Source organism: Ochotona curzoniae, unplaced genomic scaffold, assembly GCF_017591425.1.
Source record: "Ochotona curzoniae isolate NIBS_2020 unplaced genomic scaffold, NIBS_Ocur_1.0 contig_54, whole genome shotgun sequence".
In the NCBI taxonomy this organism is placed as follows: domain Eukaryota; kingdom Metazoa; phylum Chordata; class Mammalia; order Lagomorpha; family Ochotonidae; genus Ochotona; species Ochotona curzoniae.
In genome coordinates, this window is record NW_024466464.1 from 3,213,711 (window position 1) to 3,239,752 (window position 26,042).

The window sequence follows — 26,042 nt, forward strand, 5'->3', positions numbered from 1 at the left end:
TGATTTCAACCGAGACTTTTTATATTCTTTAGTAACTAAGGCTCAGGGAGGGAAGGAGAAACGGACGCAAGCCATGGTCTCCAGACCGATTGTTCTTGAACAGCCACCACATCAACCATAGTAACCAGCATACCAACAATAGTGCAGGTGACCAGTAACGGATGTCGGCAGGTGCAGCATAAATCACATTCTGAAAAGTTGCTAGAAATAATTGAAGCTAGGCTTGTGATTAGCTTCATAAACTCTTTCCCAAGCATCTAACCAACTGGGGTTTTCCACTGGCTCATAGTTCTATATTCAAAATGGCCTCAGTGTGGCTGTAGTACACGCTCCCGACGTGGCCTCAGTGTGACTGTAGCACACGCTCCCGACGTGGCCTCAGTGTGGCTGTAGCACACGCTCCCGACGTGGCCTCAGTGTGGCTGTAGCACACGCTCCCGACGTGGCCTCAGTGTGGCTGTAGCACACGCTCCCGACGTGGCCTCAGTGTGGCTGTAGCACACGCTCCCGACGTGGCCTCAGTGTGGCTGTAGCACACGCTCCCGACGTGGCCTCAGTGTGGCTGTAGCACACGCTCCCGACGTGGCCTCAGTGTGGCTGTAGCACACGCTCCCGACGTGGCCTCAGTGTGGCTGTAGTACTCGCTCCCGACGTGGCCTCAGTGTGGCTGTAGTACACGCTCCCGACGTGGCCTCAGTGTGGCTGTAGTACACGCTCCCGACGTGGCCTCAGTGTGGCTGTAGTACACGCTCCTGACGTGGCCTCAGTGTGGCTGTAGTACACGCTCCTGACGTGGCCTCAGTGTGGCTGTAGTACACACTCCCGACGTGGCCTCAGTGTGGCTGTAGCACACGCTCCCGACGTGGCCTCAGTGTGGCTGTAGTACTTGCCTCTGACATGCCCCGTGCTGGATGTGACTGCTGGGTCCCTCTGAGCAATTGAACACTGAACACACAGGGTGCAAAAATCGGTGGGAAACAGTAAAGATAAGGTTTTTGTTAAGCTAAAAAGAAAACCTGAAATCCGTGATCCTAAGGGTCTTTAAAAAGTTTGTGAATAGGGCCTGGTGCGATAGCGGTAGTAGTTAAAGTCCTCGCCTTGCAGCGCCAGGATCCCATGTGGGCGCCAGTTCTAATCCCAGCAGACCTGCTTCCCGTCCAGCTCCCTAGGAAAGCAGAGGAGGACGGCCTAGAGCCTTGGGACCCTGCACCTGCGTGGGAGACCTGGAGAGACCCCTGACTTTGGATCGGCTTGGCTCTGCTGTTGTAGCCACTTGGGGAGTGAATCATCAAACAAAGATCTTTCTGTCTCTCTGTATATCTGACTTTCCGATAAAAATAAATAAATAAAATATTAGGAAAGGAAAAGTAGATGTCTGATGGGAAGAAGCGCGTGGGCCGCCCGCGTGTGGTTTCCCTTTAATCTGCTCCAGTGTTGTTTTCCTAGAGTCGCTCTTAAACAGCCCGGAGACAGCAGTGCTCGTCCCTGCTGGGACTTTACCCGAAGTAGACAGGCCCTCACCTGCCCGGGGGTGTGCAATGCCATGTCCTAACGCCTGCCCGGGGGTGTGCAATGCCATGTCCTAACGCCTGCCCGGGGGTGTGCAATGCCATGTCCTAACGCCTGCCCGGGGGTGTGCAATGCCATGTCCTAACGCCTGCCCGGGGGTGTGCAATGCCATGTCCTCACGCCTGCTCGGGGGTGTGCCGTGACCACGCCCTCGCCTGCTCGGGGGTGTGCAGTGACCACGCCCTCGCCTGCCCGGTGGTGTGCAGTGACCACGCCCTCGCCTGCTCGGTGGTGTGCAGTGACGCACTCAAGCTGCTTGGTGGGTGTGCAGAGCCTCACCCCGTCATGGCTTTGCAGAGTCGCCCTATTCCTCCACGCCGAGGAGAGTGACGTCCTGGAAGGCTCTCAAGATGGCTGGCAGTGCCCCTCTGAGCAGCAGGATGCCCTTGTCCCCGCAGAAACTCTGGCTAGGGACAGCCAAGCAAGGTTAGTGCCTGCCCGGACCTGCTTCAGAGCAGACGGAGTACCTGGGAGTGGGGTCACGTGTCGGGAGTGGGGTGGGCAGGGTGCGGGGTGGACGGGGTACTGCGGTCGTGTGTCAGGAGTGGGGTCATGTGTCGGGAGTGGGGTGCACGGGGTGCGTGCAGCCTCTGGAGGCACGAGGGTCTGCATCAGTGTGGTCTGTCCAGCTGTGAGAGCAGCTTGAGTGGCCGCGTGGCCCTCTGGTCCTGCGCCCCAGTCTGCAGGCAGTGGTGTGCTGCAGCTGGCTCCCGGGCTGTTAAGAGGTCCAGGCACTGGTCAGCAGCATGCTGGCATCCTGACCGCGGCCGTGGCGAGTGTTTGCGCTCGGTGCTTGGTGGCAGACTCCTGTGATGGGTCACAGGACCCCCGTCGCGTCTTGCTCTAGGCCACGCCCCGGGGACCCCCGTGTACCGCGACAAGGAGGACATGTATGACGAGATCCTTGAGCTGAAGAAGGTAGTTCTTTGCTCGTCGTTGCTGGGTCGGGCTGTGCGTGTGTGGGCGCCTGCCTTAGGGGCGGGGCCCTGGTGGGGATCGCACCTGCTCTGCCCACCAGGCAGAGGGCGACCAGGCCAAGGCGGGTGAGCCGCAGCCCTCTGCTCCAAGGCCCGCGGCGCTGAGCTCAGTGACCCTGCACCTGTGGGGGCGTTGGTGCTGCCGACCTGTCCCAGCAAAGCAGACGAGGAAGGAGCCAGGTAGGAATAGCCAGGCCCCGCCACGTGAGGCTAGTGTCTGACCACGTGTGCCAGCAGCAGGGGCAGGGGAAGGTCACCTGTGTCCGGGACCAGCGCCGGCATCACATTGAGTACCCGTCAGCATTTCCTGCCCCTGAAGAAAATGGGCCATTCATTCTGGGGTTCATGGTTCCGGGTCCCGGCAGCCCACACGCTGGGCGTCCTGAGAAGTCAAGGCCGTCTACCCAGGGCCACGGAGTCAGCCCTTCCTCTTGGTGTGGAGAGAAGACTGGAGTTCAGGTCATCTGGACAGAAAGCAGCCATGGAGCCGTGTAGCAGAGTGCTGCCATCCTGGCCCTCGGAAGGACCAGCAGGAACCCTGCCCAGCAGTGGCTTTCTGGGTGAAGAACGGACACGGCCTGGACTCGGGCTGCTCAGCGTGGGACTGGACACACTCCACACAGCGTGCGGAATCCTGAAACAAGCTCACTCTCAGCCCTCCAGGGGTCCTGACACCAGGGCAGCGTGTCTATGCAAGCCATGCCTCAGCCTCCTGTGAAAAGATGGGGTGCAGACAGGGCCGTGGCAGGACGCTGGCATCCTGTATGAGCAGTGGTTGGAGTCCCGGCTGCTCCCCTTCCAGTGCAGTCAAGCTGGCAAGGCGGCAGAGGATGGCCCAAGTGCGCCAAGGGAAGCCCAGGTGGAGCTCCTGGCATGTCTGGCCACGCCAAGCACTGTGGCCCTTGGGGAGCAAATGAGCAGAAGGAGCGTCTCTTCCTCTGCCTTTCAGTATTACCAGTAGCAGTCCTGAGGTCTGCAGTGCAGGGCCGAGCCGGGAGGGCGGCCCCTGGGCCCTTCCTCCAGGCGCTGCAGTGCAGGGCCGAGCCGGGAGGGCGGCCCCTGGGCCCTTCCTCCAGGCGCTGCAGTGCAGGGCCGAGCCGGGAGGGCGGCCCCTGGGCCCTTCCTCCAGGCGCTGCAGTGCAGGGCCGAGCCGGGAGGGCGGCCCCTGGGCCCTTCCTCCAGGCGCTGCAGTGCAGGGCCGAGCCGGGAGGGCGGCCCCTGGGCCCTTCCTCCAGGCGCTGCAGTGCAGGGCCGAGCCGGGAGGGCGGCCCCTGGGCCCTTCTCCAGGTGCTGCAGTGCAGGGCCGAGCCGGGAGGGCGGCCCCTGGGCCCTTCCTCCAGGCGCTGCAGTGCAGGGCCGAGCAGGGAGGGCGGCCCCTGAGCCCTTCCTCCAGGCGCTGTGGGTGGGCTGTCCCTTGGTGTAGTGTCATCTGCCACAGGGTCATACTGAGAATAGTTGCCGGCCACCACAAGGTGCCCTCATGGCGCCCCTCCCAGTCACACACTCCATCCCCTTGCCGTGCCACCCGACAGTCACTGGTTGGTAATGCTGGGCGTGGAGTCGTAGGGTGTGGCTTGGAGCCCGGGCCCCGAGTTGTCCCAGGTATCAGGTGTCTCCCGCTCAGCACTGCACAGCCGGCCGATAGTGTCTAAAGATTGTGTAGTTTTTCTTGAAACTGGATCTGTAGAACTGTGTCACCTGACCCCTGTCCGTTTTCTGCTGTGGTTTCTGGTTTGATGGCTTCAGCCACAGGTCACACTCTGTAATTTCAATTCTTGTGTTAGGTTTGCGTGGCTTGCTCTGTGTTGCTGGCTGTGGCACTTGGGACCTGCCAATGCAGGTGCCAGGCACATCTCGGGGCCTCGCAGCCTTGCCGATGGCCTGTGCTGCTCACCAGCAAGGGGGGCTGGCTCCAGCTGTAGCGGGTTTGTCTGCTCGCACCGTGGAGCGTCGGTGTTACCTGCGTGGTGGGATTACTCGGCCGTTATCTCTGTTTTCTGAGGACTGCTTAGTCCAGCTGCTTCTGGGTCTCCCACACGGGTGCAGGTCCCAAGGCCTTGAGCCGTCCTCTGCTGCCTTCGCAGGCCACGGCAGGAAGCTGGAAGGGAAGTGGGGCGCCCGTCTGGCATGTTGGCACTCCGCCTTCCTGCCATTCCAGCGTCGTCTGTCCCTGTGTCTCACTCAGAGCACCTCTGCAGGGACAGCCCACCCTCCCCGGGAACTCCCGCCTGGTCGGTCCGCTCTGACAGTCAGCTGGGCCGTGCCTGTCGGGGAGCTGGGGTCTGTCTGCCTGGGTTTCTCAGCTGCTTCAGCCTGCAGGTTGGTCTTCAAAGCTGGAAGCTTTCACATCATTTCCTCACAAATTCTTCTGGTTCCCCGTCTGGTTAGGGTGCTGGGCCCTGAGGCTCTGTCTGTTTCTCTCCCTCTCTCCCCCCCTCCCTCTCTCTCTGGGTGCTGGGCCCTGAGGCTCACTCTGTCTTTTCTCTCTCTGGGTGACTTGCATGTCTGCTGTTGCCCTCCCAGTCCCCTGCTTGGTCCTCTCCCTGCTGTCTGGGGCCTGTTGCCCTTGAGGACTTGCTGCCGGCCCCATGGCTCCCCCCTGCCGGCCCCCGGCCCCGTGGCTCCCCCCTGCCGGCCCCCGGCCCCGTGGCTCCCTCCTGCCTCTTGGTGTTTTGGGTCTTGGCTGAGGTTTCCAGGATGTTTGCACTTAGCCATAGCGGCATCTTCATGGTGGCCGGTTTTTTGTTTTTTTTTTTTAATTTTTTGACAATCTTCACATAGTTAATTAGGGCTACTGGAAAGTGGGTAAGATTTATTATTTCCGCATTTTTTTATAGTATCTGGGGTAAAGGGGGAGGTAAAGGGAGAAGCCCCACCCAGTCTCCCACCCATCCCAGGTCCCTGATGTGGGCATGTTCCGAGGGTCTTGCTCAAGTGGTTTTGATAGTTCAGCAGTCCTGAATTGCTGGCAATCTTGCCACTCCAAGCACGATGAGGTCGCTGAAGAATCCACTGATTGACGTAGTCCGTCATAGAGGTCCATTTGCCCTGTTTTTCACTGCCAACCTATGGCTGGGGTAGTTGATTGATTTGTTCTGTCCTCTGCTGTGGTGCCAGGTGTCCTCTGCAGGTTCCGATGCACTGCCACGTCCTCCATGTGCACCTGGGTATGCTGTCCACTGCTCCGTCTGAGCCTCTTCGGAAGCTCAGCTCTGGCACTTGCACTCCATGTCAGACCGTGGAACCTGCACTTCTCTTCATGGTTAGGGTTGAGTCCGGCAGTTCGATTGGGGAGATCCCCAAAGACTTTGTCTGAGGTGTTCCCAGACCAGATTCTTGTGTGTACTTGACAGTACAGGGCCTGGCATAGTCCATCGCCCCGATCAGCAGGTGGTTGCAATTGCTGGGTTGGTCCTATTTTCAGCCCCAACTTCCACTGGAACCATTGGGTGTTGCAGTCCAGCCTGGTTCTGATTGGGGCTGTTCTTAACCCTTTGTTAGAGCGGGGCAGGCATTTGGCAGAGCAGCAGTGCCACTCTGGCGTACTCCCACACCAGGCTCCCTCTGAGTCCACCTGGTTTCTGAGTCTCATGCGGCAAATGTGGAAGCCCAAAGTTAGATGTCGTGGCAAAGTGCGTGCTAGCTGCAGAGTGAATAAACATCATGGAAAGCATTTGATTGCACTGCCAATTCTTTGTTCCAGTGCCAGCACAGCTTGGTGGGAAACACCCACAGATAAATGTTGGGGACCACCGCTCTCCGAGCCATAGTTAGGATAAATATTTATATGAAGATTAGGGACACACGGTGTGACAGGAACGGCTTCCTCGTGTGGGCAGGAGTCGTGGCTCGGCTCGCTGTGCTGGGCCCAGGGGGAACCCCCCCACGCTCTGGGCATGCGGCCTGTGCTGGAGCGGGCTGTGCTCACCAGTGTGTGTGCCCGCCGTGTGTGCGGGCCGTTCTCTTCAGTCACTGCACGCACAGAAGAGCGATGTGGATCTGATGAGAACACGGCTGCGGCGCCTGGAGGAGGAAAACAGCAGGAAGGACCGGCAGATAGCGCAGCTCCTGGACCCCGGCCGCGTAAGTGGGCTCGTGCCCGGGCTGCTGCCCGCCCGGCCCCGCGGGCGCCGCTCGGTGCTTTCACGTGTACGTCTGCTTACCGCAGGGCCCCGACTGTGTTCGCACTCTGGCGGAGAAACGGCCTGACACTGGCTGGGTGAGTAGTCTGCAGACAGCCCCACAGTGCCAAGAAGAAAGAGGGTGGGGCGGAGGGGCACAACCTTCTAGAAACTTCCCCCACAGAGCTATAGGAAGATGCCCCAGTACGGCTGGGGAGCATCCAGGAGGTTTACAAGCTGGCCAGGGGCCACGGAAGCCACGTGCTTTAAAGAGTTGGTGGGAAAATGGAATTCAAAGATATATATATATATATATATATATACAGGTGCAAAATAATCTGAAATCTTTGCAATTTTTTCATTGTGTACATTTTCCAAGAACTGCATTAATTAAAAAAATTTTTTTGAATTCAAATAAACTGATGAATTCCATTTTCCACCAACTTTTGCGAGAGCCCTCCTGTTATGAAGTGAGTCACAGAGGGCTTCCCCTCACACCCACACTGCTGTGCTTGACGAGTGAGCCGGAGCAGAGTAAAGCAGTGAGGTCGCCACAGGACACACACAGGTGCGTCACAAAGCCAGCGAAGCCCCGTGGGCCTGGACAGCTTGCATGCACGGGAGCCGAGCCCAGGAGGGTGGCCGGGGCCCGCCCGCCGGCAGGGGTGGGAAAGCTGGTGCCGGCACGGATTCCATGTGGAGCACGTGGCAGTGACATGACTAAAGGGCTGCAGATGAAGCCCCCAGGAACGTGGAGGCATCAGGGAGGGAGTGACCCCAAGTCAACACTGTCTCTGTCCCGAATGCATAAAAACAAAACCGCAGCACGACCTGCAGACCTGGAGACCTGCAGAAGACAGGAGCAGCCTGCAGGCCGGGGTGCACAGGCCGCTCTGTGTCACAGCCGCCATGCTTCATGTCCCTGCTCTGGGCCTGGGACAGGGCAGGCAGCTTTAGCCGGGCTGCTGTCTCAGCCTCCACACAGCAGCTCCCACAGCGGGAGTGCTGGGTTTGCACGCTCATGTGACCGCGTGTGAGTCTCTGGAAGCTGAGGTGAAGAGATTACCCGAATTCTGGAAAGATGCCCGTGGGCTCCGTCTCTGGCTCAGTGAGGACCCTCCTGTCGCTCCTTCTCCGGCTCCTTCAATAACGAAAAGCTGTTGTGTAGTTACTGCTGCCGCTCATCCAACGGTCACCTGCACAAGGATATTCATATCTGCCTAGTTTGAGAGAAAATTTTTTAAAAGATTTATTTTTATTGGCAAGTCAGATATACAGAGGAAGAAAGAGAGGAAGATCTTCCATCCATTGATTCACTCCCCAAGTAGCTGCAACAGCCACAGCTGAGCCAATCCGAAGCCAGGAGCTCTTCTGGGTCTCCCACGCGGGTGCAGGGTCCCAAGGCCTTGGGCTGTCCTCTGCTGCTTTCCCAGGCCACAGGCAGGGAGCTGGATGGGAAGTGGAGCAGCCAGGATTAGAACTGGTGCTCATATGGTATCCTCGCGCATGCAAGGCGAGGACTTTAACCATTAGGCTACTGTGCCGGGCCCAGGTTGAGGGAAATTTTAAGAGGCTTTACAAAGAGGAATTGCTGCTGCAAAACTTTTTGAACAGGTCTTTTTAAAAAGTACAGCATAGCTACGTATAAAAATGCTGAAGGTGCTGAGTACGACTCGGGGGGGGGGCAGGGGTCAGGTCCTGGGCACAGGCAGTGTCCATCCTTAAAGTGCTCTCAGCAGCTGTCCCAGCCCACCTCGAGGGACACTTGCAGGGAAGAGCGGGGGTGTGGTCAAGGCTTGCCTTGGAAGGACTGGCCAGGGCACGCACACCCTGGTGCTGCCTGCCATGCTGTGTGGCCTGTGGGTGCTGTGCCTATAGTGGTGGGTGTGCAGCCTGAGGTCAGCGAGCACAGAACCATACCTCTCGCTACACAATGCGAGTCGACAAGAAAAGGTCACGTGGGCGTCGTGGAGAGACTTTTCCAAAACAAATGGCCGTGCGTGATGAAGCAAAGCCAGCTGTATGCCACATGCCCCGGGGTGCTGGCACGAGAGGGCATGTGGTGCACTGAGGGCTGAGCTGGCTCCTGAGGGGGCAAGGGCAGATAACGAAGCCTAGGGTAGCCCCTGGCGTGGCACCGGCCCTGTGCCTGCCTGTGAGCTCTGGCACCAGGGCTGGCAGCAAGCAAGAAGGAAAACGCTCATGGGAAACAGAAATGGGAGATATGTTTACTTCGGCTCAAAAGACTTGAAATCTTCAGAAATAGTTAAAGATGCATATTACAAAAAAGGCAAGTATGGATTTCACCGGGCCGAGATTGGCCACAGCTGTCCACGGGCTCCAGCTGCCGTGATGGGGCCTGGTTGCAGTGCAGGGCAGGACAGCACCTCTCCCTGCCTTGGCTCCCCAGCATCTGCCTTTCAAATCAATTAACAGCACATTCGTGTATTACTGCAGCATAAACTCACCCTAGATCCTCTTTAAAAGCTTCTGTTCGAAAGGAGAAAAGAAAAGGTGACAGCCTGCTGGAACCTGACCCTGACCCTGACCGGGGACCCTTGGTCACCCCGCTGCAGCAGCCTGCTGGAACCTGACCCTGACCGGGGACCCTTGGTCGCCCCGCTGCAGCCTGGGCCACGGCTCACAGCCTGGGCTCTCAGCATCGTGATGGCAGTGGCTTTCTTAGCGTGGCTGGTGCCACACGCTGCCTGGTCCCTTGCCCGGCCTGCCTGCTGAGCGGGCCACAGGCGTGTCCTCTCCTTACCGCCTTCCTCAGGGATATATGAGTGAGCAAGACAGAGCAGGGGCTGGAAGAGGTCAGTGGCTAAGCAGGAAGGCCCATTGTGGGGGAGCAGGCCCCGGGCCGGAGGGAAGGCGGGGCGGGCTGAGCCCGGGAGGGGGCCTGACTGGTGCCAGCTTCCGTTGCAGGTCATCAATGGGCTGAGGCAGAGGGTCTTCAAGCTGGAGCAACAGTGCAAGGAGAAGGACAGCACCATCAAGTAAGGAGGCCACAGGGCACTCGGGGCTTGGTGAGCCAAGGGGCTCGGAGTGCTGCAGGGCTCGGGGCCACAGGGCTCGGACTGCTGCAGGGCTCGGGCTCAGGGGGCTGCAAGGCTTGGGGCCATGGGGCTCAGAGTGCCATAGATCTCAGGACTCTGTGGGGCTCAGGGTGCTGTGGGGCTCAGGGCACCATGCGGCTCAGGGCACTGTGGGGCTCAGGGCACCGTGGGGCTCCCATCGCTGGCCTTCCTTTCTGAAGGGCCTGCTCCCCACCGTCTCAGGCCTGGGCTGGTTTCTGTCTCTACCGGAATAGCAGCTGTGCCCCCGTCTCCTGGGGCTGCACTTGGCTTTGTGTGTGTGTGTGTGTGTGTTCCCTCTATTCTGAGGGTGTAGGTCACGTCCTGTGACGGGCAGGGTTTGCTCACCAGGCACTAGATACCCACACACCCTCTCACTCCCCAAGCCTGCACTCGCTTCCCTGTGCTGTGTTGGGGCAGTGACACTAGTTCCCTGCCTGTCCCACTTAAGGACAGGTGCAGCAGCGTGCCATGTCTTGGGGCTCCTCTACTCCAGGAATTCTGCCCCTGGCTCCCTGCTGAAGCCCAGCCCCCTGATCCTGGGCTGAGTGCTGCCCAGCCAGCTGGCCTCTCTGAGCTCCTTCTCCAGCTGCTTAGAGACAGTACCTTACCTGGACACCTGCTCTTCAGGGAACTGCTGTGCCTGCCCTGAAGCGAGGCTGCTGCCCTGGAGCGTGGCCGCTGCCCTGGAGCATGGCCACTCCTATTGTGAGGAACTCTGTACCTGAATCGGAGGCTTTGCCCAGGGCAAGGTCCTCTGCCCAGGCCCCGGTGCCACCATGCTAACTGTGACCTCGGGTTTTCAGCAAACTCCAGACAGACATGAAGACTACCAACTTGGAGGAGATGCGGATCGCCATGGAGACTTACTATGAGGAGGTGGGTAGGAGGCTGGGGGCCCAGGGCAGCCTAGGAGCCTGTCCTCCTGTCCCACCAGTGTGGCCTTCACCCTGCAGGGATGCCAACACACCTCAGTAGCAGGGCACCTTCATGCCCCGTGTCTAACGCAGCTCAACTTGTTCACAGATCCATCGTCTGCAGATGCTCTTGGCAAGTTCTGACCCCACAGCAAAGAGGTGAGACCACATTTAGGACACAGTGTCCTGTGTCGGCCCTGAGGGCAGTGTGGCCGCAGTGCAGGCCTGCTCCTGCCCGCCACGTGGCTGCTTCCGCCTGGGGGCTGGGCAGACGTGCCCTCACCCCGGCTCCCTGTGGACAGCTGGTGGACTCCGCGCTCTGGGCGCCAGCCTCACGTGCTCTGGGCTCCCTGCTGGCCTCCAGCACAGCCTGGAAACCCTGTCCTCCGTCACTGCCCTCAGAAAGGCATGGACACAGAAAATTCCAGAAAGTGAGACATGTCAGGGTTCTGCTCAGCTGTCAAACTGCCCGTCAGCCCCAGACAGGGTGTCCCCTAAAGCAGATGCAGTCAGCGTGGCTGTGGGGGGCATGTTGCTGAGGCCCAACCCTGCTTTCCTGCACCCGTGGTGGCACACTGGGGGGGGCCTGTGCTAACAGTGTCCTGCGTCCAGTCGCTGTCTCAAGCCTGCATGACCTCCTCTGCCCTGCGGGAAACGGGCTCAGGTGCCTGGGAGCCACTGGGCACAGCACTCTCTCTGCCTGGCTTGGCACTCAGTGGTCTCTGCCTGGCTTGGGGCTGTGGCCTTGGCGCTGTTCCTCGCCCTGCAGCCAGGCTTGCTGGTTCTCTCACGTGCCTGCACCGCAGCCTCTGCTGTGGATGCCTGGCGGCCATTACAGGCGGGCACGGGCCCCCCGGGAGGGAACGCAGAAGTGCGGCGTTGATGGGCACATCTGAATGCTGAGGAGGCTCACGCTGTGTGTGTGCACGCACTTCCATGAAGCACATGTGGTATTTTACATCTATCTGAAAGGCAGACCAATAGCGATAGAGGAATACAGTGCAACTGGTGGTCCATCCCCAAGTGCCCCCCACAGCCAGGGCAGGGCAGGCCAATGCCAGGAGGCAGGAGTCCCCTGTGGGGCTGACTCGGACGGTACCTGCGCAGTCACTGACTGCCTCCCAGGGACGTGGGCAGGACGCTGAGTTAGAGTCGAGCAGCTGGGGCTCAGACCGGCTCTCCTACATGGGATGCACCCGTGCCAGGCAGTAGCTTTGCCAGCTGTACCAGCCCTGCCCTTGGGGCTTCCAGGGGTAGGAGTGTCACAGACAGCAAATGTGCAAATCTGAGGACCTGAACGCATTTTTAGATTTTACAAGAGGCAAAATGGCAGCCCCTTATACAACAAGCAAGAAAATCAGTCTCCCTAAAACTGACAAGCTCTAAACCATGACGCTGGTACTCCGTGCACCCTTACAGAGTAGGGCGAGTGCTGGCAGCATGGGTGTGGCTGCCCGCTCACAGCCCCATCTCCACCCGGTCCCCAGGCCCGCAGGGGAGAAGAGGGCCGGCGTCAAGCGGCAGAAGAAGGTGAGCAGCGCCCTGCTGAGCCTGTCACGGAGTGTGCAGGAGCTGACGGAGGAGAACCAGAGCCTGAAGGAGGACCTGGACCGCATGCTGAGCAGCTCTCCCACCAACTCCACCATCCAGGGTACCCGCCATGGGGGCACCGCGCCATGGCCAGGACGGGAGGGGGTGGCAGAGAAGGGACCATCCAGGGTACGCGCCATGGGGGCACCGCGCCATGGCCAGGACGGGAGGGGGTGGCAGAGAAGGGACCATCCAGGGTACCCGCCATGGGGGCACCGCGCCATGGCCAGGACGGGAGGGGGTGGCAGAGAAGGGACCACGTGCTGAGCGGCTCCCCACAACTCCACCATCCAGGGTACCCGCCATGGGGGCACTGTGCCATGGCCAGGATGTTAGCACTGCTGCACGGAGGAAGTGTCCTCTGCCTCCTGTGTCAGTCCTGGGCACAGAGAAGGGGACCAAGCACCAGGGCCACCCCACAGAAGGGTCAGTTCATCCAGAAGGGCTATGAAGTGAGAGGGGCAGCAAGGGTGTGGCGGGCAGGCAGGGGGCACTGAGGTGGAAGCTGGCACAGCCTGCACAAGGGCAGAGCTGTCAGGCAGCTGAGGCCAGGCTGGGCCAGGAGCAGTAGGGCGACCTGTGTGCCCTGGCAAGGCCCAGGTGGCACCCAGCGAAGGCACAGAAATCATGGGCAGTGAAGACGTCTGCTGGACCGAGGCTGTGCAGAGCAGAGGGCGCCCCACTGCTGCCCTGGGCCCTGACTTCTGTGCAGAGCAGAGGGCACCCCACTGCTGCCCTGGGCCCTGACTTCTGTGCAGAGCAGAGGGCGCCCCACTGCTGCCCTGGGCCCTGACTTCTGTGCAGAGCAGAGGGCGCCCCACTGCTGCCCTGGGCCCTGACTTCTGTGCAGAGCAGAGCAGAGCAGAGGGCGCCCCACTGCTGCCCTGGGCCCTGACTTCTGTGCAGAGCAGAGGGCACCCCACTGCTGCCCTGGGTCCTGACTTCTGCGCAGAGCAGAGCAGAGCAGAGGGCGCCCCACTGCTGCCCTGGGCCCTGACTTCTGCGCAGAGCAGAGGGCATCCCACTGCTGCCCTGGGTCCTGACTTTTGTGCAGAGCAGAGCAGAGGGCGCCCCACTGCTGCCCTGGGTCCTGACTTCTGTGCAGAAAAGGGGGGTGCCCAGACAAAGGCCCTTACACAAGTAGTGAGGTGTGCGGGTTGGGTGGGGCAATGCCGAGGGGTGAAAGGGGTCAGTCACAGTGTCCCTGCGAGCAAACCCTCATGACACATGAAGTGGACACTCCAGGCCTGCAGGAGGGCAGGAGGCAGATTCCCAGGACCTGGAGCGGATGAGCGACCCTTTCCTGAGGTGGGGCAGGGGCCGGGGGGTCGAGGTGTGGCGAGCTGCTGTGCCCGTGGCCCAGGATAAGGACAGTGGGGTGGCCCTGCAGGACGCCTGGTGGACCCCCTCGGACAAGGGCAGTCTGGAGCAGCAGCCTGACCGAGGTGGCGGGCAGGGGCCCACTGGGCACCTCGACAGGAAAGGTCTTCGGATTGGGGAGGCCAGAGGTGCCTGGAGCAGGGCCAGGCATAAAGGGAGCAGGTGTCCAGTCCTGAGGATGCCCTCGGAGGGCCAGAGCCAGCCCACCGTGAGCCTCGTGGCCTTGCCAGTGGCTTACCAACCCTTCAGGCCTGTGAGCTGGGCCCGCTGAGGAGGTTGGGCTGTGCCAGCGTGGCCAGCGGGATGGCGGGATCGTCTTTCCGAAACCCTCTGGCTCCCGCAGGGTACGTGGAGTGGAGCAAGCCCCGGCTGCTGAGGCGCATCGCTCAGCTGGAGAAGGTGACAAGGCAGCGTGGGGGGCCCTGCGGGGGGCTCGGGGTTCACAGGCCGCACCCAGAGAGACGAAGGGACAGGACCTGAGGGCCACCCGGGCAGTATTAGCCACTGGCGGCCCTGTGCGAGCTGGGCTCCCAGCCGTCCTGCCCGCTTCGCTGCCTGCCACCCTCTCCCACTTTGCCAGGAGGAAGCCCGGGCAGTGAACAGCTCGGGGAGGAGTCGGGCACTGCAGGGGGTCAAGGGTCGGGGCTCACACGGCAGAGGGGGTGCTAGCTGGTGTGGCCACGCAGAGGAAGACTCGAGCAAAAGCCTCACAGTAAAAACTGAGCAAGTTCTATGGACTGTGGCATCTTCAAAATGAAGCTTGGCAGGGTCAGAGGCCCCAGAGGTGCAGAATACGGAAAGCATTTCCATGGGCCGAGACACAGCAGAGATGTGCAGGACGCGGGAGTGTCCACGGCCCTGTGGTGGCCAGGGGCCCTGGGGCTGTGGGGTCAGCAGCACGGGGCATACAGCCCCAGCCCCTCTGGGTGTTCTTGGGCCCTACTGACCACGTGCCCACTCCCAGCAAACGCCTCTTCTGGGGGCTGGGCAGCAGGATGAGCGGGGTCTAACCAGTGCCCACGTCGCCTCCAGAAGATAAGCTCAATGGAGAGTTCCAGGACCCTCGCTGCAGAGGCGGGCAAGCAGAAGCCTCCGGCTGCCTCGGCGTCCGTCTCGCCCCTGCACGGACAGCCTCCGACAGACTGCCCAGAGGACCTCGCTCGCCTCCGAGGGGCCGTGAAGAGCCTGAAGGGGGAGCGGGGCATGCTGCAAGCCCAGCTGCTGGAGAAAGAGTAGGTGCCCGGGGCCGGCCGAGGGCATGTCTCGGGGAACTGGGCTCCTGCTACGACGGCACGCCTGAGCCTGGGCTGCAAAATGGGTAGCTGCTGTGGGAGGGCTCCCACATCTCAGACAGGCCCACGGAGGGGTCCCCAAGTGTTGCCCACAGTGTGACCCAGCCAAACACTGGGTGCTTTGCCCTCGCTGGACAAGCTTAGCTCCTGGTGAGTGAGCCCCACCTGTGCTCAGGTGACCTGGCCGTGCAGAGGTCCCAGGAGCCTCAGTGGCCCGGGGCCGGGCTGATAAAAAGCGGCATTTCATAGGGAGGTTTTAAATTCAGTCAGTCATTTTGAAATGTCAGTAGCTTCTGGAGTTATCTGTTAAGCTACCATGTGCCCTAAGTGGCATAGGAGCCCATCCACGGGCCCCGCTGTGTGATGGCAATCAGCTGGGCATACAGCAGGAGCAGATGTGAGAGCAAGCTCAAGGTCTCCCTGCCACACGGGGGGCACCTGCAGGTCTGGCACAGCCGAGCGGGCATAGCGGTGCCGTCTAGGCGATCCTGGCCTGCCCCCACCCCTGCCTACCTGCAGCACACTCCCAGATGTATGAGGGGCCCCCAATCCCTGTGGGACTCTGAGTCCCACGCAGGCTGTCAGCTCACCTTCCAGCCTGCTCCGGGCACCTTGTCGAAGTGAGGGCCTTTGCTGAGCTTCTGTCCGGGGGTGTGGGGGGGACGAGCTCCCCGGCTCTGAGCGGGCTCTGCTTGTCCCCCCAGCGTGGAGCTGAAGCAGCTGCTGCAGGCCCAGGCTGAGCTGGAGAGGCAGCTGGAGCGTGCCAGGGAAGGCGAGAGGCAGAGCCGCGAGCAGGAGGCAGCCCTGAGGTAGGTGACCCCGCACAGCCCCCAGAAGCCTGGGGCGACCCCCGCGGCAGCCTGCCCTCCGTGCGGTGCAGGTCTGGTCACTGCCTGACGTCAGTTCCTGATCTAGGTGGCCGCGCAGAGGGTGACCCCTCGCCCACATGGCTCTGCAGCGTGCCCGGGCACATGTGCCGCATCCTGGACCGTGTGCCAGGCAGGCTGTGTCAGTGCATGGACCCACAGAACCAGCAGGCCGAGGGCAGGTGCTGGGGGCGGGCCGTCAGGAATGCTGTGAAATCAGATACAACACCCAATTACGGGCCCGGCGCGGTGGCGCAAGTGGTTAAAGGTCCTCGCCTTGCACGCCCGGGATCCCATATGGGCGCCGGTTCTAATCCCGGCAGCCCCGCTTCCCTTCCAGCTCCCTGCCTGTGGCCTGGGAAGGCAGTCGAGGACGGCCCAAGGCTTTGGGAACCTGCACCCACGTGGGAGACCCGGAAGAGGCTCCTGGCTTCGGATCGGCTTAGTATCGGCCCGTTGCGCTCACTTGGGGAGTGAATCATCGGACGGAAGATCTTCCTCTCTGTCTCTCCTCTCTGTATATCCGCCTTTCCAATGAAAAAATAATAAAAATAAATCTTTAAAAAAATATATATAATAAAAAAAAAACACCCAATTACACTGAAAACCACACGGCTGCACATTTTAAAACTGAGTTTTGTGTTTTGAATTCCATCTCAATTTATTTGAAAGGCAGAGTTACAAAGAGGAGATACAGACCCAATCTTCCGCCTGCTGATTGCTCTCCACATGGCCACAGTAGCCAGGGCAGGGCTGTGCCAGGCCAAACCCAGGAGCCCGGAGCTGCTTCCAGGTGTCCCACGTGGGCCATCTGAGCCTCCCAGGCACGTCAGCCAGGAGCCGGAGGAGAAGGGGAGCTGCCAGAACTCAGACCAGCACTCATGGGATGCCAGCACTACAGGCAGAGGCGTAGCACGCGGTGCCACAATGCTGGCTCCTGTCTTCAATTGTAAAAATACCTGGGAATGCAAGCAGAGCAGAGCCTGGCATAGCTGCAGGGAAGCCACCTGGGATGCCACTGCCCACACTGGGGTCCCTGGGTTCCCACTTCCTGCGAAGGCCCCGGGAGGCAGCAGCTCAGGCTTCAGGACGTGGTCCCTACGTTCACCCAGGTTCCAGCCCCGGGCTGGGCAGATGCACTCACATCAGAAAGTGACCGGAGGTTAGGGTTAGGAAGGACAGGTGGGCTGTCCGCAGACAGCCCCGCCCAGTGACAGGCCTTCCTTCCTGCCTCAGGGAGGAAATCCAGACTCTAAGCAGCAAGTGTCAACAGCTGGAGGAAGCCAGGAAAGAAGACAAAGTGGACCCTGAGCAAGCGGCTCACCAGGTACTCCTGGCTGTGTTGCTTGCTGGGCTGTGTGGGCAGGGGGCGGGGCCTCTGTGGGCAGGGGCGGAGTCTGGGGGGCAAGGTGGGGTCTCTGCCAGTCAGGGCGGGGCCTTGTGGGCCAGGGCGGGGCCTTGCGGGTAGGGGCAGGGCCTGGCATCCCTGCGGCTTGAGGCCAGTGGATGGCGGGGCTGTCTGGCCATCTCGCTGGTCTCCGATGTCCTGCACTGCTCCCAGGACGGTGCGTTTAGGACTGGCTCAGCCAGCAGAGGGGGCTCGCGTGCAGGCCTTGGCAGCTGCTGCCCGCCAGGCGGCTCACTTCCTTCCCTGACTGTCCCCTTGTGCACTCGCAGGCTGGGGGCTGTGCCGGGGCACCTCTCCTGGCCATGACCACCCTCTGGAGGCTGGCAGCACTGGGTCTGCCGGCCGGGCTGTCAGTCTCACTTGGCATCCTGCCTCCTGGCAGAGCAGGGACACATCGAGGTCCTGGACTTGCCATGTCCTTTTGCCACGCTGTGTGAGGGCTGAAGAGCACCCACACCGTTGGCCGGGACAGCCTGCACGCCGCCCCTGCCGTCTCGGGGAGCAGCTGGGCTGTGGGGCCCTGTGAGGGAGGCGTGCTCCTCTGCCACAGCCGGCAGAGTGGCCTGAGTGACACCCTGACACAGGAAACACCTGCCAAAATGCGCTGCCTGCAGGGGTGCGGCTGCAAGTGCTTTTTCTTTCTTCTTCATTCTCTTCTCGGGGAGTGCTGCCAGCAGGCCCTGGCACCACCGAGGGGGTGAGGTGATGGTGCTTTTCAGCTGCAGAACCAGCGGGCACAGCCTGATGGAACGTGTCCGTACAACTTACAGAGACTAGGAAAGGGGAAGGCAAGAGGGTGGTCTGACAGCCCCCCACCCAGTGCGCCCTAGTTGGCCTTGGCCAGAAGGCGCATTCGTCCCTTGAGTCATTGTGGTCATGTCACAGGTCACGGTCGGCACCCACAGCTGGAGGCTGTGCCGCGGGTCGGGGCCGGTGGGCTGTGGTCGCACCCAGGCAGCAGGAGAGTCCGGGGCGGTCTCCCACACCCTCTGACCTTCCACCTTCCCGCTTCTCTGAGTAGAGTGTTCCCACGTGAAGGAAGGCTCCAGGCGCTCAGGGCTGCTCTGCCAGAGCGGCCGTCCGGCTTGCACAGGAACGCCTGTGCAAAGGCCCTGTGGCAGATCAGCCCCGTGTGCCCAGGGCTCCAGGCAGCTGCCAGCCAGCAGGAGGCACAGGCCACTGGACGAGGAGGGCCCAGGCTCAGAGGGCAGGAGCGGGGAAACTCTGCTTCGATAGCCACAGGCTGGGCAGCCACTGAGCAGGCCGAGGCCAGCTGGTGCCTCTGGAGGGGTGGGAGCATGGTGGGCCTGGGGCGTGGGCTGTCCGCTAGCAGGAGCCCCGTGGCCGACCGACTGTGCTGGACACCTCTATGCAGGCGGCTCCCTGTGCCTTGTGCTGTGACCAGCACAGCCCACAATTTCCAGTTCTCGTGAGGAGTGGCCTTTGCCAGCCCCCTCGGCCCCTTAAGGCGCTCAAGTCAGCGATGCTCCAACACCCAGCAGCCAGCCTGCTTCCTTCGCCCCTAAAGCCCGAGCCGGGATGTGGTGCCCGGAATCCAGAAATGCCACATTACCACACGGTGTTAGAGGAGGCTCCCACGAGGGCAGACCGAGCCTGCGTCCACAAGAGGCCCCGTGGAAGCGCCTTGGGGCCCACAGGGGCCTGTTGGCGTCTCTGCCCCTCCCAGAGGCGGGCTCCGCGAGCCGTGTCCTGTGGTGACCCTGCAGCCGCGTTGCCCGATCGTCTGCTGTGATTAGCAGGGCCAGCCAGGCAATATCCGGAGCCTGGCCTGGCCCTCTTCTCCCTCAGATCCCATCAGCTTCATCCGCTTTCAATTTCCTGCAGACCCACGGAGAACAGCCAGCGGCCCCCGCGGGCAGCAGGCTCTCCCAGCAGGACCCCGAGCCGCGCCCTGGCCAGGAGGGCGAGGAGGGCATCTCTCAAGCCCCCTCCCCCAGCCTGGAAGAGAGAAGAGAGGCCGCCGCCCGAGTCCTGCAGGCCCGGTGGAGAGCGTACCAGCACCAGGTGAGCCCTGCCAGGGCCCCACTGCCCGCTGGGCCCGCACTGCCCGTGCGCAGGAGGGCACCGGGAAGGTGCCGTCAGCAGTACACGCAGGCGACGCTGGGTGGGCGTGCCCCTTGGGACACGTGGGAAGTGGGGACGCTGCTCATGTTAGCAGAGGAGCAGGGGGACGAGTTACCTGTGCAGGACTTTGAGGAGCTCACCTGGCCTGTGGCTGCAGGTCTGGGTGTGCTTGGAGACTGGCCCAGGCACAGCACCGTACCCCTCCCACCCTGCCCTGCCAGGGCTTCAGCGGACAGGCGTCCTCCAGTCCACCGCCGAACACGGGGGTGTGAACCCCACGGCAGACATGGCAGTGTGAACCTCACATCTAGACACGGGGGTGTGAACCCCCACAGCCAGTCATGGAGGTGTAAACCCCACAGCCACGCATGGCAGTGTGAACCCCCACAGCCAGACACGGGGGTGTGAACCCCCAAGGCAGACACGGGGGTGTGAACCCCCAAGGCAGACACGGGGGTGTGAATCCCCAAGGCAGACATGGGGGTGTGAACCCCCCACAGCAGACACGGGGGTATGAATCTCCACAGCCACGCACGGCAGTGTGAACCCCCACAGCCAGACACCGGGGTGTGAACCCCCAAGGCAGACACAGGGGTGTGAATCCCCACGGCAGACATGGGGGTGTGAACCCCCAAGGCAGACACGGGGTGTGAACCCCCACAGCCAGTCATGGAGGTGTGAGTCCCCATAGCCTGTCCTCTCCCAGGGCTTTCTGGGAAGACTCCATTTGACCAGAATGGGATGCACAGAGTGGGATGACTCTTCAGCACACGGCAGGCATGTGGGAGGGGAGCCCGAGTGCCAGGGAGGTGGGGTTCTGAGGAGTTAGTCCTTAAAGGCCTCTGGTCCCCTCCCCCCAGCTAAATGCTGCATTTCTGCTCGGGTGTGAGTGCCTCGGGTGTGAGTGCCTGGGACCCCACAGCCCGTGACGGTCCCTGCGCTGGGCCCTGGCTCCCTGTGGTGTCCAGCCGGCAGCTGGGCCTGGCTCACAGGCGGGAGGCCTGAGCTCAGCCCCATCCTGGCTGTTGAGACAGAAGTAAGACAGTGGATGGAAAGCCTCCCTGTGCAAGCCCTCAGCTCGCCTGTGCATCACGCTGTCTTCCAAGTAGACAACACATGAAGGAACCTAACATTTTTTTAAAAGATTTATTTATTTTTGCTGGAAAGACAGATATACAGAGAAGAGGAGAGACAGAGAGGAAGATCTTCCATCCAATGATTCACTCCCCAAGTGGCTGCAACGGCTGGAGCTGAACTGATCCAAATCCAGGAGCCAGGAGCTTCTGGGTCTCCCATGTGGTGCAGGGTCCCAAGGCTTTGGGCCATCCTCGACTGCTTTCCCAGGCCACAAGCAGGGAGCTGGATGGGAAGTGGAGCCGCCAGCATTAGAACAGGTGCCCATATGAGATCCTGGTGTGTTCAAGGCGAGGACTTCAACCACTATTGTGCTAGACCCGAAACTAACATTTTCTTAAAAGGCAGCTGAGGCCTTCAAAGCCACTCCTTTTTTCTCCCTAGTGTCAGACTAAAACCAGATTTCTCAGTTGCCTAAGTGTTGCGGGAGCTGAGCAGTGGGCGGGTCTCAGCGTTGATGAGCAGAGCTGTGTGCGTGCTCTGCGGCGCGCTCCCAGCAGCAGCGTGGTCTGCCTCCTGTGACGTGGGGCAGGCGCCTGAACACCAGAACCTTCTCTGTGTACCCGCCAGGAGTGCAGCACAGGTGACCTCAGCCTGGGTCCCCAGAGGTCACTGTCATGGCCGAGGCCACCCGAAACAGGAGAGAAGCGGCTTAGTGCTGCGGCTTTCACTAGAAAGGCAGAAGGACAGACAACTTTGCTCCCCTGGTCCACTCCCCAAACACTGGTGACAGTCAGGGCCAGGTCTGGGCAAGGCAGGAGCCCAGAACGCTAAGGTCCCCCTTGGCAGGGGCTGGGACCTCCCCGTGCGTGGGCAGGCAGCCGTGGGCAGGGAGTCCATGGGCAGGCAGCTGTGGGCAGGCAGCCGTGGGCAGGGAGTTGTGGGCAGGGAGTCCATGGGCAGGCAGCTGTGGGCAGGCAGCCGTGGAAGGAAGCAGCACTCCCACGGGAGCTGGCTGCATCAGTGTCTGATGGCACATGCTCGCTCCCTCTCTTGCTCACTTTCTCACTCTAGTGAGGAGGAGTGTTACTGTGGCTTCAAATTTATCCATTCAGTATTTTTTTTAAGATTTTTTTGTTGGGCCCAGTGTGATAGCCTAGTGGCTAAATCCTCACTTTGCATGCGCAAGGATGCCATGTGGGTAGTGGTTTGGTCCTGGCCACTCCACTTCCCATCCAGCACCCTGCTTGTGGCCTGGGGGAGCAGAGGAGGACAGCCCAAGGCCTTGACCCTGCACCCACATGGGAGACCTGGAGGAGGCTCACGGCTCCTGGCTTCAGATCAGCGCAGCTCTGGCTGTTGGGGATAATTGAGGAGTGAACCAGCAGATGGAAGATTTTTCTGCGTCTCTCCTTCTCTCTGTAAATGTGATTTCCCAATAAAAATAAATAAACCCTTGTTTTAAAATCAATTATTTTAAAAAAAGATTTTTCTATTTCTTTGGAAAGCTGTTAGTAGGAGAGGGAAAGCAAGAGAGGGGTCCTCTGAGGTTTGTTTCCCAGGTGATGCAGTGCACCGGGCTGGGCCAGCTGCAGCCAGCACCCAGGGGCTCTGCCAGGTCTCCCTGCTAGGGCGCCTCTGTAGGGAGCTGCAGCAGAAGTGGGGCGGGCAGGGCTCAAACTGGTGCCGACAGAGAGCCAGTGTCACAGGCCGAGGCTTAACCGACTACGCCTCAACAGCAGCCCCCATTCAACCTTTTAAACTTAGTTTATAACCACTCTTCTGACGTTCCAAGTGACCCAGTGCCCAGGCAGCCATGGCCTTTCTCTGCCCGTGCCTGGAGCCTGGTGTTTCTGAGGCGTGGCATGCTCGGAAGGGGCTTGCCTCCTGGCATGGTCCTTCCCGCAGTCTGCCCTTTGCCTCACCAGGAAGACCATGGCCCAGGGCCAGGAGCACTGCCACCTCTGCACGTGCATGGCCAGGCCCCAGGAGGACAGATGGGCCCAGCCGGGGCCCACTGGGAGCTGCCCTCAGATGCCCTGGGCCCCACTCCTGTCCTCACCCCTCACGGAACTGGCACCAGGAGTGAAACTGGTGTGAAGCCCCTCCCTGCGCTCCCACTAACTCAGGCTGTGTTTCTCTATTTCAGAAACAAAGGGCTGTCCTGGACGAGGTGAGTCCATTTCACCAAACTCAAAGCACAGGGTTTTATTCTGGCACAAAATGAGGGGTTTGCAGATGCCCCGTCCGCCCGATTCTCAGACACAGGCCACATGGCACTCAAACACCAGACACATCTCACCCTCAGAGTTGAGCATTCTGCCAGCCCTCGCTGAGTGGTGTGCCCGGCAGGAGGACTGCTCAGGGCGGCAGGGCCCCTGCAAGGGCCACAGGACTGAAGGGCTCCCTTTGCAGAGTGGGCAGGAGGGGCTGCAGGGGCCGAGAGGCGGGGGGAGAAACGCCACAGCGCAGGGGTGTCCCACACTGCAGAGCGGCTCAGGGCCTTGGGACGCCGACTTGGTCATGTGAAACAGTGAGAGCCTCCGTCCACGGGCTCACTGCCCGGATGCCCGCTGCAGGGCCTTCTGGGGCCGGACTCTGGGTCAGCAGGGGGCAGGGGCTCCAAGCAGCACCGCGATTCAGGATGCTCAGGATACGGAGGAGCCCACGGCACCACAGTGCCTTCCGCCGGCTGGAGACCTGGAGGCCTTGGTCCTGCCCGTCCCTCTGGGCTTCCGGGGCAGCGCTGCATCCCAGGCCGGCCTCCGCCTCGCTGGCAGCCCGTGTCCCAGCAGCGCACCGTGCAGTCATGCTGCCGCGGCCCCAAGGGATGTGGGTAGATGCTGAGGTCCAAGTGACAGGGCTGAACACTCCAGAAGCTGGTCACCACCCATGCCAGCGCCTGGTGCCCACTTGCCCTGCTCACCCCCGGTGCCCCCGGCACTCTGCTCACCCCTGGTGCCCCGCAGTGCCCTGCTCACCCTTGGTGCCCCGCTTGCCCCACTCACCCCTGGTGCCCCGCTTGCCCTGCTCACCCTTGGTGCCCCCGCTTGCCCCGCTCACCCTTGGTGCCCCCGATGCTCTGCTCACCCTTGGTGCCCGCTTGCCCTCCTCACCCCTGGTGCCCGCAGTGCCCTGCTCACCCTTGGTGCCCTGCTTGCCGTTCTCACCCCTGGTGCCTCACTTGCCCTGCTCACCCCTGATGCCCCGCTTGCCCTGCTCACCCCTGATGCCCCGCTTGCCCTGCTCACCCCTGATGCCCCGCTTGCCCTGCTCACCCCTGGTGCCCGCAGTGCCCTGCTCACCCCTGGTCCCCCGCTTGCCTCGCTCACTCCTGGTGCCTCCGCTTGCCCTGCTCACTCTGGGCTGTGAGCACCTAAGCAGTGGTGCAGCAGATGCCCCCTCACTGCCTGGTCTGCACCCCAGCTGCTTCCTCAGCCACCCATCAGCTGTCCTGCAATCGGCCCCGTTACTGACCTGCTGAAGGCTCCCAGCATCCCTCGCTCTGTCCTCTCCCATCTCCAGTCCTACCCACATCCTACCCACCAGCTCCCACTGAGCCCTCTGCTTCCACACCTGTGTCTGTTCCTTGCCCGCCCTCCCTGGGTCCTGCCCCTACGGAACCCACCGCAGGTCAGCCTCTCCCCTCCCTGGTCCTGTCACTAGAGTGTGACCCTGGCCAGAAGGCATTTGGCACTTGCCCTGAGCTTACTAGGACACGTCATGCTTGGCTGTCCACAAATGCCAGCCCTCCTCACCCTCTGCTGTGCACCGTGCTCCCTGAGAAACTGTGAGAGCAGGGACTTGGCACTGGCTGGAAGTGACACATCACACTCCCCGGGACGGCCCGGAGCAGGCAGGGGTGAGGATGTGGGGAAGTGGGAGCCCCTGGCACTGTAGGTGACGGAACCTGGCACGACCACTGCAGAACAGCCAGCAGGACCCCTCCTGGGCGTGTGCCTGCTGTCCACAGACGGTCCCTCTGCTAACGCTGAGCAGGTGCAGCCCGCCCTGCGTGGGTGGCTGAGCCCAGGGAAGATGCTGAGGGGACTCCACACTCAGGAAGGGATGCCAGGCTCCAGGCAGGGCTGCCATCTGGGGTAACCCGAGAGCCCAGAGCTAGCCATGGCCGCACATACAGTGTGGCACTCGGCTCAGAGCCATTCTCTAAATAGTTAGGGAAACTGCCGGAAAGCTCTAGAAAGGCCATGGAGAGTGCTCCTCCCCTCCTGCCCTGCCCGGTGTTCTGTGCCCCTTGCTCTCGTCAAAACTCACACCTCCTGGTTTGTTTTCTTTTTCTAAAGATTTTTTTTTTTATTGGAAAGTTAGATTTACAGAGTGAAGGAGCGACAGAAAGATCTTCCGTTTGCTGGTTCACTCCCCAAGTGGCTGCAATGGTCAGTGCTGAGCCATTCTGAAACCAGGAGCCAGGAGCCTCTTCCAGGTCTCCCATACAGGTGCAGGGTCCCAAGGCTTTGGGCCATTTCCACTGCTTTCCCAGGCCACAAGCAGGGAGCTGGAAGGGAAGTGGAGCAGCCAGGATACAAACTGGTGCCCACATGGGATCCTGGACGTGCAAGGCGAGGACTTTGGGACATGAGGCGCCAGGCCCTCGCGTCTCCTGTAGTGACCCTGCTCCCTTGGCCACCCCCAGTGTGTTGTGCAGGTGTCTGCCTGCCAGTCTGCTGACCCCATCCTCAGCCGGCCATGCTGCAGGCTGACCCTGCCGGAGCCCCAGCAGCCTGAGTACCTGGGTGCCTCCGCCCTCTCTCCAGGGTGTGCACCAGCTGCAGTGGTCCCAGCCCTTCCTTCCTGCTGCGCCCAAGTCAGAAAGGCCGCTGCAGGTGCAGGCGGCAGTCTCAGTGTCCATGCTAAGCTCCGCCTCCCACTGGACCTCCTAGCCCCCTTCCATTCCCCTCGTCAGGGCAGCTGGCACAGAACAGACAGTACAAGGCCGCCTGCACCCCCACCCGGCTGCCTGGCATTGCCCAGCTTTGGATGTCTCCACTGTCCACCGCCGGTCTCACAGAAGCTTGCTCTTGCCGCACGGCCTTGCACCGAAGCCTGGAGGCCCTTGTGCAGGTTCTGTCCTGCCTTGTCCCCTAATCTGTCTGAGACCCCATTTCCTCCAAGGCCCATCCTGTGCCCTAACCCACCATGGCAGGTAAAATGGTACTTCATTGCAGAAGTGCTGCCAGCCTCCCCACTGACCCTCAGCCTCCTGGGGGCAGGGACCTCATCGCTAGTGCCCCCGGCAGGTCCAGGGGACACATGGCCATATCTGTGGTGCTCCGCGCTCTCCTCCAGGGTATGCCCAGCACGGCGCCATCCCCTCCGGCTGTGGGTACTCAGGAAACATGTCCTGCACCTCCCGCTGTGCTCATTGGCTGGCCACAGTACCAAGCAGCACACAGGTGCCACGTGCTCTGACAGTGCCAGGTCAGGCCCAGGTCGGGACTGTCGTGTGGACCTGATCAGAGACAAGGGCCTGCCTACACGCTGCGTCCACTTCAGCACTCGTGCATGTCCCGTCCAGCAGGACAGTCAACGGGGGGTCGCAACCGCCTAGGAGAGATTGGGGGACAAGAGACACGAAGAGTGGACAGCAAGACAGGATGTCTGATCAAGCTGTCAGTTTATTGATTTTAATTGAGGGTTTTTATACTCTTCAGTAACTAAGGCTCAG

At 61.2% G+C, this 26,042-nt stretch overlaps 1 protein-coding gene across 1 annotated transcript in view; it reads left to right on the forward strand.

Annotated features, from left to right (window-relative positions):
- Nucleotides 1–26,042, forward strand: part of IQCE (IQ motif containing E) — a 34,485-nt gene that overhangs the window by 4,710 nt on the left and 3,733 nt on the right. Inside the window, exons 4-17 of the mRNA XM_040990050.1 lie at nt 1,867–1,995; nt 2,417–2,487; nt 6,516–6,629; nt 6,715–6,765; nt 9,596–9,666; nt 10,551–10,623; nt 10,771–10,820; nt 12,149–12,312; nt 13,975–14,030; nt 14,664–14,863; nt 15,628–15,732; nt 17,026–17,116; nt 19,043–19,222; nt 22,506–22,529. Coding sequence (XP_040845984.1) covers nt 1,867–1,995; nt 2,417–2,487; nt 6,516–6,629; nt 6,715–6,765; nt 9,596–9,666; nt 10,551–10,623; nt 10,771–10,820; nt 12,149–12,312; nt 13,975–14,030; nt 14,664–14,863; nt 15,628–15,732; nt 17,026–17,116; nt 19,043–19,222; nt 22,506–22,529 — 1,379 coding nt within the window. The remainder of the gene's footprint in view (nt 1–1,866; nt 1,996–2,416; nt 2,488–6,515; nt 6,630–6,714; nt 6,766–9,595; nt 9,667–10,550; nt 10,624–10,770; nt 10,821–12,148; nt 12,313–13,974; nt 14,031–14,663; nt 14,864–15,627; nt 15,733–17,025; nt 17,117–19,042; nt 19,223–22,505; nt 22,530–26,042) is intronic.